Source organism: Lagopus leucura, unplaced genomic scaffold, assembly GCF_019238085.1.
Source record: "Lagopus leucura isolate 7727_CA_CO unplaced genomic scaffold, USGS_WTPT01 Super-Scaffold_100015, whole genome shotgun sequence".
NCBI classification, from domain to species: domain Eukaryota; kingdom Metazoa; phylum Chordata; class Aves; order Galliformes; family Phasianidae; genus Lagopus; species Lagopus leucura.
The window spans coordinates 925,634-938,435 of record NW_024962269.1 but is presented as its reverse complement, the minus strand read 5'-3'; the positions used below and the strand labels follow the sequence as shown (position 1 = coordinate 938,435).

At 44.5% G+C, this 12,802-nt stretch overlaps 1 protein-coding gene and 1 long non-coding RNA gene across 4 annotated transcripts in view; one reads left to right on the top strand and one right to left on the bottom strand.

The window, feature by feature from the left end:
• Positions 1-878: 878 nt before the first annotated feature.
• On the bottom strand, positions 879-7,545 carry CHRNA3 (cholinergic receptor nicotinic alpha 3 subunit). Of its 3 annotated transcripts, XM_042875772.1 has the most exons (6): positions 7,348-7,545; positions 5,967-6,106; positions 5,852-5,896; positions 4,786-4,895; positions 2,420-3,431; positions 879-1,801 (listed from the first exon to the last, which is right to left on the bottom strand). In XM_042875772.1, the coding sequence occupies exons 1-6, from the start codon at positions 7,400-7,402 to the stop codon at positions 1,673-1,675; spliced, it is 1,491 nt and encodes a 496-aa protein (XP_042731706.1). In that variant the 5' UTR covers positions 7,403-7,545; the 3' UTR covers positions 879-1,672. The 3 variants fall into 3 exon arrangements, with proteins under 3 accessions (XP_042731706.1, XP_042731708.1, XP_042731707.1); XM_042875774.1 differs by lacking the exons at positions 5,852-5,896; positions 5,967-6,106 and having other exon boundaries at positions 2,420-3,426; positions 7,348-7,391; XM_042875773.1 differs by lacking the exons at positions 5,967-6,106; positions 7,348-7,545 and having other exon boundaries at positions 2,420-3,426; positions 5,852-5,897.
• LOC122182468 overlaps positions 5,767-12,802 on the top strand; it is an 89,257-nt gene continuing 82,221 nt past the window's right edge. The window contains exons 1-2 of the long non-coding RNA XR_006179814.1: positions 5,767-5,866; positions 9,553-9,689. This is a non-coding gene — a long non-coding RNA (uncharacterized LOC122182468). The remainder of the gene's footprint in view (positions 5,867-9,552; positions 9,690-12,802) is intronic.

Sequence of the window (12,802 nt, the reverse complement as noted above, 5' to 3'; positions counted from 1 at the left end):
CTACACGTTAGGTTTTGTCAGTTTCTTTGTTCCTTCACAACACAGCTGATTCCAGCAGGGCTCACGTGCAGCCTTTCAAGTCCCCTGCACAGGGAAATGATGCCAACTAATCTGTAAAAATCTGCTGTTATTTTTTTTACCAAGTCATAAATAATTCTGGTTGGAAAAGAAACGATTCTTCCTCTTCAGTTCCACAATTCCATCTAGTGTTAGATATCAGTATTTTCTGCTTTCCCATCATAATTTATTTTAAAAGTGAATTTGCAGTCTGATTTAATCCATTAGTACAACAACTTTTTCAGTATCACTAATATCAATGCATCAGAAACTGTGTGAAAATTGCAGAAGTGCTTTGGGCATCTTGTTTCCTTTCCAAATGCAAAGTTTCTTTTTATAGTCCTCCTTAGCTTTGAATTACTTCCTACAGTTTACCCTTATCAGAAAGGAAAACAAAGCAGGATATTAGCCATGTATCTTTTTAGCTCCCCTCCTGCACCTTGTTCAATAATGTCTGAAGACTCTTATTTATATCAAAGGGTAATTGGCAGTGTGGCCAACAGAGTTCCAGCCTTTAACTAGTAACTAACAATTTCTGTAAATGCATGAAGTTCTTTCAGTCGTTTCTTTAATCAGATCACGATGTCTGTGGATGAAAAAGATATGTTGGAACCCTCGGGGTTTTCAGCTCATCCTCAGGTGTGTGTGAAATGAAATTATTCTTAATAGACTCAGAAGCATGGGCCTTTACTTATGTAACTCCTTTCTGAATGTGCTGAGATGTAACTACTGTAGTTTTGTCTCTTGGTCAAAATAAATGAAAGAAAATCCCAATTTTCAACAGCTTGATTCTCTTTATTTTTATAAATGTTACCTCATCTGACAGCGCTGTCTCTAAAAAGTTTCCAGTTTGGTACAGAGAGAACAGTTTATATATTTACAAAACATCTCATTACAGTATTTTTGTTGTATTGTTTATCCAAGCTCTCAAATCATCTTGTTATTATTTAAAACAAAAGGCATACCTAAGACATAATTTTAGCATACTTTACAGGAGTATTTTGTATCCACTTGCCTTCCCTTGTAATAAAACCATCATCTATTACTCATCCACTATTCCTTTTGTAACAAACCTGCCCACAGACCTTTCTTCCCACACTTTGACTGGGTTTATGCACTGGGTGGCAGTGTTCTGTAGCATTTGGTACGTATGCTTCCTCAGCCATTCTGTCCTTATCAGGGCACACGTTGAATTAATATGAACTTATTTCCAAAGGTCCCATCATGTCTGGTGCCAAGTGTCTTCCATTCAACTCTGGTAGCCTGAAGTACTCAACCTGTCTTGATTCTCTGAACATCTGTATAATTTTCAGTTTATCAGCAGCTTCTTAAATAGTTCCTATGAAGTTTAACATACAACCCACGTCTTTTCCAGCTATTGTGAAAAGGAGCTGGCAAGCACAGCACATATTACTTGGAGGAAGTTTTAAAATATATTTTTTTTTCATGTTATCACATTATTTAATAAAGCCTTCTAGGTCAAGCAAAGTTGAGCCAAGAGAGATCCTTATTCTACTATTGAAACACACAGAAGAGCTATCAGGTGCTGGGGTAAGAGTGCAGAGTTTGGTTGGCACAAGTTTTATTTGATTTCAGAGCATGATGTTTTAAGCTTTTACATGTCATCTCCAGTCATCAAAGGTTGTAAAAACAATCCTGCTGTTCCCAGAATACATACCAGGATGAAAACCCATAGAAAAATACGATCAATTACCATGGCAACATATTTCCAGTCATCCTGAATCTGAAAAATAAATCAAATATTAAGTAGGCATGTTTATTAGATTTAAAAGCATTAGCAATTAGGAATCTTTAACATACTGTGCAAAGAATTTTTTTGAGCTTTCCTGTGTTTATACTGATGAAATCATCTTGAAGCAGCTTTGTTTGAGTATGCTATTTGTGCTAAACCAAAAGCTGCTTCAGATACAAAAAGTTGTTCACCAATTCATCAGACTTCATGGGATACTACTTCTGTATGCCAGCACTGACAGTAAAAAGCTTCGTGTTTTTAGGTGATCACAATTAGCCAGAAAAGCTTACTGAAATACACTACTGGTCTTTAAACAGTATGTTGCAGATGAACTGGTGCACAGTTACCTGTGTGTTTGGTACACACTTTGTAGGTAATGCTGAAATTTTATTACGTTCTCATGCAAGATGTGTTGTCAAGAAAGAGAACGTTGTGCAAGAAAGCTGCTCCCCAAAATTATCTACATTCAAAGTTGCATGTGCTTGGAACACAGGTTATGTAATTTACTTACACCAAACAGTGCTCTGTGTTGTCATTTGGTTTTTTGTTTTTTCTTCAAAGCAAATTGATCGTAAATACAGTTTGAGTAACAGTAAAATATATTCTTACCTCTTTTGCTTCATTCTGCATTTTCATATTTTCTGCAATGTATTTAACACTTTCAATAGCATCTCTCATTTCTGGTGACAGAACGGAAAATGAAAACAGAGGATCTACAGATTCAGAGCTGGAACTTCTTGTGAGATTGCCACTGAAATCGGAAAACTTCATCCGTTGGTACTGGCAACAGCTGCATGCCACGTCTTGACATACATAGCCATCTTTGCAGTATTTGATTTCAGAGCTGTTGAAGCAATTTAAGTTTGAAAACTCAGAAGTGTAAAGGGGCTTTGGCTTCTGATTATTCTCTTCATCGCTGGTGGGCCTTGTCATAAACATGATCCTGGGAAGTAAGTTCAAGAAGATAGTTCTCACCCACACAGGCATGGTGTGTGTCTTGGGTGTTCTGTAGTGCACGTTAAGAACGAATACCGTAATGACAATAGACAGCGTTACAAATATCATAGTGAAAAGGAGGTACTCCCCAATAAGGGGGATCACCAGGGAGGTCGAAGGTATGGTTTCAGTGATGACAAGAAGAAACACCGTTAAAGACAGAAGGACTGATATACAGAGCGTCACCTTTTCACCGCAGTCAGAAGGCAAATAGAAAACTAATACAGTCAGAAAAGAAATCAGCAGACATGGAATAATCATGTTGATGGTGTAGAATAAAGGTAAGCGTCTAATGTAAAGAGAGTATGTGATGTCTGTGTAGATCTCTTCACAGCAGTTATATTTAATGTCATGTTTATACCCAGGAGCTTTAATAATGGCCCATTCTCCACTCTCCCAGTAATCTTTCAGGTTCATCGTAGAGCCAATTAAAACCAAGTCAATTTTGGCTTTATCATAAGACCAGGAACCAAACTTCATGGTGCAGTTCTGATAGTCAAATGGGAAGTAGGTTACATCTATTTTACATGAGCTTTTAAATATAGCTGGGGGTATCCAGGTCACATCACCCGTGTACTTCAGTAGGGCCTTTGTCTTGTCATCGACCTGGAAATCTCCAACTGCACTGCAAAGCAAATGAAAATAACATCAGGATGCAACTGACCCAGGTAGTTTCACGTTGTCAGTTCATACACATTCAATCTTTAATACGGTTTGTGGAAGCCAGCAATTCCACATGCGATTCAGCTCCATGTCAGTATGCAGGACTGTCAGTGTTTGTCATAAATTATCACAGTTAAACAGCTTCATAAATTTTGAGGATTTGAAAAAAAAAAAAGATTCTCTCTTACAGTAATAACATAGTGCAGTCAGTATACAAAACAGCAAATGTGAGACCAAGCATGTCAGAACCCAAGGGCCAGTATCAAGGAATATCTGCAGCACTGATGTCTCCACTTCTTCTGTGGACCAGGAAGGCAGTAAGTAGTGTTGAGGTGCATCTTTGCCTGAATTGTGTATTCACTGATGTTTTTTTAAAGTTTTGTATCACTCCCCTGGTCCCATCCAGCATAGTAAGATCTATGTGACAATTACATTTGTTTATACAAAAAGTAAAACTGAAAATGTAATTTTCATTCTTATGGCTGCAGTTAGAAAAGCAGCAGTGTCACTGCTCTCTACAGATTTAGGCTTTGGATCTGTGTAGTGAAACACATCAGACTGAGAGCTGAGGAATCCATTTAATTATGGTTTGGCTCTTCACAGTCATGTTTTAGCTGTTAGCTTTAGCTTTTTAGCTATTGAAGTTTAGCTTTTGTATGCTGCTATAGGAAAGGTGTCAAATTACGAGTTTAGCAGATAGAAAGTTAGAATTAGCTTGTTTGTTTCAGTCTGACTCAGATAAGAAAACTGCAGTCCAAGGGAACTTACTGTCATTTCCCTTGTCAGCAGTGTAAAAAACAGTATTAAAACTGGGGTCTTGTGAAGGGAAAAAGTAAACCTCACTTTGGCCTGCCCCCCCTCCCCCAGTGCTTGCACCTTCAGGTTAGGACCTGGCTCAGCCAGCGATGCTGATGTAGATGGTGTGTAAGTAGCAGAGAGATGGGACATTGGAAAGTAAGCTTTTTCAGCAAGTTCACTGAATTTGTTGGTATTTATTAGTTTTTAAAAAATCAGCAGCAGTTACTCCTGTAGAATCACAGAATGGTTGGGGTTAGAATGGACCTTAAAGACCATCTAATTCCAAGCCCTTGCCATGGGTCTCAGATAGCTTTCACTGGGTCAGATTGCTCACAGCCCCATTCAGCCTGGCCTGGAGCACTTCCAAGGATGGGGCACACACACTTTCTCTGGGAAACCTGCAGCATCTCATCACCACCACAGCAAAGAATTCTTGCTTCCATCTCACATAGATCTTCCTTCTTTGAGTTTAGAACTGTTATGACTGAACTAAGAAAACAGGTATGTGGGAGTCTTACTTGTTATATAATACAATATCTGGCTTCCAGATCTGGCCAGAGGGCACTCGGATGAATTCAGCACCTCCATAATCCACTGGATTCCACCGAAGCTTGTAATCGTTCCAGATCTAATTAGAGAAGAAACGAGTCAGTGCATTAAGTTTGCAAAGAGATCAAAATCCTGTGGACTAGAGTCAAAACAAGTGCTGTGGGGTGGCTTTTAGAGCTGTTTTGTTTTGGATACCGCCACGGTCAGATGTTTCTTAATCGCACATGCAAGTCAGGTGTCTGTGTGGGTCTGGAGGTGACTCAGTCCCTGTACCAGTGAAACAAGGTGAGAAAGGAAGGGAGTGTTAGGATGGGAGTAGTAGCTTAGGCCTCAAAAAGCACTGCCACGCAGTGGAAATGGATTGAGGGGTGGCTGTGTTGCTGTGTGAAAGCACTGACGGGCCGACCCAGGTGGCATTATTCAGTCAAGCGACTGTTCATTAGTGCTCATTAAAACCCAGCTTAGCCAAATTGATGATTAAGATGAAGCTGCCTATTAAGTTAGTTATGCTGACCACCACAGTAAGTAATTGCCTTTTTAACCTATGAAGTTCCTTTTAAGCTAAGGCAGCATTGTCGAGTCAGAGTGCTGTGACGAGAGCCCCCCATGCGGAGCCTCCCGTGTGCCTTCCTATCCACCATGGCAACATTCTAGAGCGAAACGCGGCACTCGGGGACGACGCTGAGCGCAGGAGGGTTACTGCTGCAGCTGATCGCCCTCAGTTTAACAGCTGCACCCCGACGTTGGTCCCGTATTTAGACGCCGCGTTGGTGCGAGGGGCCGGTGGCGGTTACGTTGGTTGAGGCGCGCTCACCCTAGCGGCGCCCTCACAGGGCCCGAGGCGGGAAAGAGCGTGCCGCGTGCAGAGGTGCTGCCGCGTGCCGCTGGGGGGCAGCAGAGCGCCGGGCAGCAAAGCGGAGCTGAGGGGAACGGCCCAGAGGGGAACGGCCCGGAGGCTCCGCGCGTGAACTCCACAACGTTGGGCGGCCGCCTCGTGCCGGGCTCGTGCCGCCGGGTTCGGGGAACGCTACTCACGTGCTTCAGCCACAGGTTGGTCTCCATGATCTGGTTGACTTCGTCCTGTAAAACAAAGGCGTGTCGGGTGCGGGGCCGGCCCTCCCGCGGGCGCCAGGTGGGGCCGAACACTCACCACTTTGACCAGCTGGGACATGGACACCTCGAACTGGATGATGACGGGGTCCGAGATGTTCTTTACCGGGCGGACGAACTGGTTGTAGTTCTTGAAGAGAGCCGCGTACAGCCGGTGTTCGGGCTCGGAGCCGCCGCAGCCTGCGGGGCGAGGCGCAGACATGTGCTGCATCTGCCCTGCGATACCCCGAGCCGTGTTGATGTACGGCACAGCAACGCGCTGCTGGTGGGGAGGCCGTGCGCGAAGCTGCCCAGCAGCTGTGTGCTCCGAGCACCGCCCGGCCGTCAGCGCGGCACCGCTTTCCTTTTAGGAGGCTCTTCCTGAAAGTCTCCTGCGGGCAGCGCGGCTGCCGTGCTCCAAACAGAAGGACCTGTTTTGTGCTGCTTTCTGGGTGTTACGGCAGGCTTGTCAAAGGCACAGAGCTAACACCTGCTGAATGAACCCTCTGGACCATAAATCAACAGATATTTGCAAAGACACATTATTTTTCACCCTCTTGGCTAGTATCTTTTATAAATATAGCAGAGGTATCCATAGGTGATGGAGCTGAGGTGTTTAACAGCAGGTGTTGCTTTCTGGTCTTTTAAGAGCCCTTATCTCCCTGAGACAAGGAAGTTCCCCTCACGTGTAGCTGTATTCAGATAACACTTGGAAGGTGATTTCACTTCTCAGATTAGCGAAATCACTCAAGCCAAGTTGCTAATTGAAAAATGAACATACTTCTTTGATACTTCTGAACTGCTAGCATTGCCGTGGTGGTGGTGGTGGTGTTTTGGTATTTCATCTCCCAAATCAAGGTTTCCTGGAATAAATAATCTCTTAGATAAGTCATGTTAAAGCTAAGTATATAGCGACTCTTTATGATGGCCAGTCCCAAATTGCCAGCCTTTTGGTGTGCCACCAGCGGTTGGATTAAATCTATTGCCCACTTTATCTCCGGAATGAACGTATTAATGTTTTGTTTTTTTTTTTTTTTAAATTTAAACACTTTGCTGCTTGATTTGCAGAGATAAGGCACTGTTCGCAGCACGCATTTAGAACTTTTTAATATTGTCTCTCTTCTAGTCCTTAATTGCTCCACAATACATAAAACCAAGCCTTTACACGTAAGGTGCTTTCTCTTCTCAACATTAATATGGCTTTGTGTGTCTCGTTTTGCATATTGAATCAGGATGACTTAATTACCTCACAAGGAAGAGTTAGAAGCAAAACAAGACAAAAAAGCCCAACAGTGTAACAAACTGGTAGGATTCTGCACATTTCATCCCTTAGTTTGGCATAAGCTTCCACACTTCTTAAAATAAATTGGTACCCAAGCCACCTCCTGCTCACCTCCTCAGTTCCTCCTCTACACACGACAGATAAATTAAGGATCACTCACCTTGAAAGAGGATGCAAACAACAGCAGTTAAGAGGAGAGCGTGTGTGCTGTGCATGGTGCTGTGAATGACAGCCTGGCGACAGAGGCTGCCGGAGATGAGCTGAGCTGCCAGGGTTGTAGGAGCACAGCTCCGCTCCTGTGATGCGTGCAATGCCTGCGAGCAGCAGCACCCCGGCACGGCGCTGCGCAGTGCGCTGCTGGCAGCTGGGCTGGGCTGCCCCCAACCCTGCTACCCAGGCAGAATCGACTGCAGACAAGGACTGTGGGCAATGAGCGGCGTCCCAGCGTGGGCTAAAGCCCGTGAAATGGTGTGTGGGTGAACGAGGTGATTCGACAGCGCTGAAGATTTTTTCAATCAGCTGCTGTACAAAATCCTTCTTTGTAAGAAGCTTGTGCCATGTTACTAGGAGAAGTCTAGTTAATGAAAATCTTCCAATTGAATTGTGCTAATGAATATTGGTATTAGGGATGCCTGATTTAGCAGTGATCTGAGATCGTGAGACCCAAATTTCCAATTATGCTGTGAATGTTGAAAGTTTTTTCTTGGCTCCGTCTCATCCGTGCAAACACAAGTGCTGGGTGCCCAGCTGTAGCCTGCTTCTTCACTGTGAGAAAGGGATGGTGCTGTTCCAATTCAGCACATACTGGCCTGGAGCACCTCTGCTGTGAAGAAAGGTTGAGGGAACTGGGCCTGTTTAACTTGGAGAAGACAAGGCTGCAGGGAGGCCTCATTGTGGCCTTCCAGTACCTGAAGAGAGCATATAAGTAGGAGGGGGAACGGCTGTTACGATGGTAGATAGTGATAGGACAAGGGGGAATGGTTTTAAACTGAGATAGGGGAGGTTTAGATTAGATATTAGGAGGAAGGGGGTGACGGTAGTGAGGCAGTGGAACAGGTTGCCCAAGGAGGCTGTGGATGCCCCATCCCTGCAGGCATTCAAGGCCAGGCTGGATGTGGCTCTGGGCAGCCTGGGCTGCTGGTTGGTGACCTGCACACAGCAGGGGGTTGGAACTGAATGAATATTGTGATCTTTTTCAACCCAGGCCATTCCATGATTCTGTGATTCCAGTTTGACGTACGTAACTTGCCAGGATCTAAGTGCAGAGTGATGAGATCAATAAGAGCAGAGGTTTGAGTTGAGGCAGAGTTGAGAGCAGAGGTTGAGGCCTAGCTTGGCCAAAGTGTTTCAGAGTAACTGTCTTGGACAGTTCTTTTTTTCATGAGTTGGGAAGGTGGAATTGAGGAAAGGTGTAAGATCCCAGCCTGATCCCAAAAGTACCTGTTGTTGAAACCTTTTGGGGAAAGAAGATGAGGGACAATGGGGCGTTCTATTTGAAGTTCTGCTAAGCTTACTCTTTATGCATTGTCCTTGGAGAGCTTCTTAGGACTTGTGGGTTCTCACTGCAGAAATAAGAGTTTTAATCTTTTCTTACTCTCATGAAATACTCTGAAATTAAAAAAGAAACAATTCCCCCAAAGAAACCAACAAAAAAGCAAGCAAAGCCCTTTGGGTAAGGGTTATCCTCTATCAACCTTTCAGAGCCCCAGCATTTGATTTGTTTCCCTTTCAGTCAAAATTGAGGTTTGCAGTGTTGCTCATTCCCCGGGTGCCCGTCAGCTTCTATGTTAAATTGTGTATTGCTTTTTGCCTCCCCTGGAACAGCCAGGTGGCGTTGGGCTCTGCTGCACACATCCAGCAGCTGGTGCGGAGGGAGGAAGAGGGGAGAGAGCACAGTGGGACTGCACCCTTCTTTTGGGTGATGGTGAGAGGGAAGCTGTGTGGGACATGGGACTGTACCCACCAGGTGCTGCTCTCCCTGCTGCTAGGGAAGAATAAACGACAACCCTGTGTGGTGCTGTGTTAAGAGGTTGTGCTGGGAGAATGAGCAGCAGGCTGGATTCAGCTGCTGTTGGCACAGAGCTTGTTTATCTTGTTTGCTCTATCTCTCAGAGCATCATTCACTGCGTCCCCAGACACATGCTCTTAGGATAATTTCTGTAATTCTATTAGCTTTGAGGAAATAGGCTTTACTGTCCATTTGATTTTATTTCTTTTTTTTCTTTTTTTCAAGAGAACACAGGCGTTTGGTCTTGTAGCTTAACCCTTTATGGATACGTTTCCTTGTCCTTCCTTCTCATTTTGCCTTCGTGCTTTCCATGAATGTGCAGCATTATAACTGGGATTCTTGTTTGTTTCTTTTTAGCCCCAGCTAGAAATGAGCTAAAGCATCAAAGGCCAGATCACAGCCCATGTTCCCCAAAATTCAGTGTCTAAACCAGAAGAGTTTGGAAACGGCTGATCTCTAGAGGCAGTGAAGAGCCATTGTATCCAGAAATACAGGTATTTTGTTTATTTGCCAAATTGCTGAAATGTCCAGCTGTGTTTGAATGCACAGATATTTTGTCTCTAACATCACATGGTGGAGCTCCTGGTGAAACCAGCTCAGGTTTGTAGCAGGATTATTTTCTATGTCTGGGGAGAGTGATACGATAAGAACATGTCGCCATGACTGCATTGCAGAACTACACAGAAGAAGGATTCATACAGGCAAGGGGAAGTTCATCCACCTAAGAATATCTGCAACAGCAAACCGTGTTGCCTTTGCTTTTTAAAAACCCCATGTCATGTCGTGCCCCTACTTTGTGTGTTTCTCTGTTAAGATCTGTTAAGATCAAATCATGACCAACTCATGTGATGAGAAGATTATTCCCCCACTCTACTCTGCAGTACTGGTGCTTCTGCTATTAAAAGCTGTCTGTGCTGGTCTTCATTTGCTTTCGCTGTGGGAGTGCAGAGACAATCTCAGATACACCCACCTGGAGGCAGATGGCACACGTGTGCTGGTGCTGGCAGTGCTGCACATCCTGAGGGCATGCAGGATGTTGTATTCAAGGATTTGGTAATGGTAGGGAATGGAGATGGTATCACCAGAGCCTTTTCCTCACTAGAAGGGAAGCAAAGGTTGGTTGTATGCTTTCACTGAAAGAGTTTAATGGAATGATCATGTTCTTTTTTTTTTTTTTAATGGAAAACATTGCTGTAAAAACCTTGATTTGTTTGATGAACCTTGTAGTTGTGTTGGTCTGTAGTCTGACATTTTTAGTGCTTCCGTTTCTCTGGAAAATTTCTATTTTCAAAATTTTGTCAAGAAAACAAAATGGAAAACCCTGTGATTGTCTGACGAGTTAAGCTGGGATGGCTTTATTTTTACATAGGTGGAGCTGCTGAGAAGCAAATACAGCATTTCTGAGTTCCAAACTGCAATTTTATGAGGACAAAGTTCTTCAAAACTTTTATGACTTGGGTGAAATTTTCCATTCTGAAGTTTGCTGTGGATCAAACTAGTTCTGAAAAATTTACAGCAATGCAATCATTTTTCCAAAGCACAACTAGGGAAAAGTCTTTGCAAGAGATAATTAGTCTGAAGGAGCCAAATGTTGTCAGTTGTGGCTGCTTGTGAAGAGTAAGACTGACTGTGAAGCAGAAGTTCTGGGGGCCTCAATTCAATTCCATTCAGGCAGCATCAAATGGAGAAGTGGAGAAGATGGGACTGGGGTGGGGGGTAATGATTGGTAGGAGGCTGATGGCTGAGGGTGCAACAGAGGGAGAAGTGCTGTTGTGGGGAGAGGAGCACAGAAAAGGGCCTGTGCTTCAGGCATGTCCAGCAGCAGTTTGCTGGGTGGACTGCAGGGTTTGAGGCTGACTCACTGTGTCTCTGGTTGCCCCTCTCTCCTCGGGAACGTGCATTGGTTTGTGACAGCACTGAAGTCTGTGCTGCCTTGCTCAGATTTGCTGTTCAGGGTTCATAGAATCATGGAATGGCCTGGGTTGAAAAAGATCACAATATTCATTCAGTCCCAACCCCCTGCTGTGTGCAGGTCGCCAACCAGCAGACCAGGCTGCCCAGAGCCACATCCAGCCTGGCCTTGAATGCCTGCAGGGATGGGGCATCCACAGCCTCCTTGGGCAGCCTGTTTCACTGCCTCACCACCCTCTGGGTGAAAAACTTCCTCCTCATATCCAACTGAAACCTCCCCTGTCTCAGTTTAAGACCATTCCCCCTTGTCCTATCACTATCTACCTCACAAACAGCTGTTTCCCCTCCTGTTTATATGCTCCCTTCAAGTACTGGAAGGCCACAATGAGGTCTCCCTGGAGCCTTCTCTTCTCCATGCTTAACAAGCCCAGTTTCTTCAACCCTTCATCATAGGAGAGGTGCTGCAGCCCTCTGATCATTTTAGTGGCCCTCCTCTGGACCCACTGCAAGATCTCCACATCCTTGTTGGACGTGGAGGGTTGTTGTGGGATTTAAAGGAGCTCCACCTTAACACTGTCTGCACAGCACCGGCAGCTGCTCTAGCTTCCCTCTGGCTTCTCTGTAAGCAGAAAGAACTACCTAGCAGCTGGGGCATTGTGTGCACATGTGCTTATGATATTCTATGCCATGGCAGCTGCTGGCAGATAACGTAACACAGAGGAGTCTCCTGGGATAGGCAAAGTGCTCCTCCACTCCCTTGGGTTGCCTCTCAGCTCACAGCCACTGTTTCTGTTGCTGTAGCAAAACAGCTGTGCTATTTAGGTTTAAGATTAGACATTTGAGGTGAGAGAAGCAGATTTAACCCCTTTGAATTCCACACCTTCATCCAGGCCACATGGGGTACGTCCAGAGCAGTTAATGTCTGGGAGAGGACAAGAGCATTGCCACCCCTAGGGAGAGGTGGGGAGGGAACACATAAGTCAGCAAAGGTCCTGGAATTTCTCTGAAAGTTGGGAAGGTTTCTGTGACATGTGCATATCTGTGTCATTATCTGCAGTGATCTAGATAGGGACATCACTAAGTTCTACTGAAAGCAAATCAGGCCAGAGGTGTCTCCAGAAGCAGCCTGCTGAAGAAGACAGCTTTAAGTGTCTGCTAATCCTCCCCCAGGACAGGTGAGCCAGATCCGCTGCTCAAGTAGTGAACTTTAAATTTGTTCACCATTCATTTGTAGCTGTCAGTGCTTGTAACATTGGTGTGTGTCCTGATAACACCTCTAGGAGAAGCTGAGGTTGGTTTAGCTTGAAGAACATCAGGACTGTGCTTTGTGGAGGTGAAGAAGTAAGCTGACATGGTGTTTGGCGGGATGCTCAGGCCCTCAGCTGTGCTTTGCCAACACACTACCTGTGCTATGTGCTTTTATAGCACACGTGTTTGTTTAGTATGGTATTTAAACCTGCTTTAACATCTCCTCAGCAAAACATGCAGGTTTGTTCTCAGGTGTCTTAGCCACCTTTCACAGCTGGTTTGTCCCCAGGATGCTTTCTTCTACTGTTAGCCTTAGATTCATGAAGGTGTGTGTGAATGCCACTTAAAGCTGTTAAAAGTTGTAGGAACATCTCAGGACTATGTATAAAGGAGAATTTTTGCATTTTATTCACATTTTGTCACCGAACAGAGCGTATAAATGTTAATA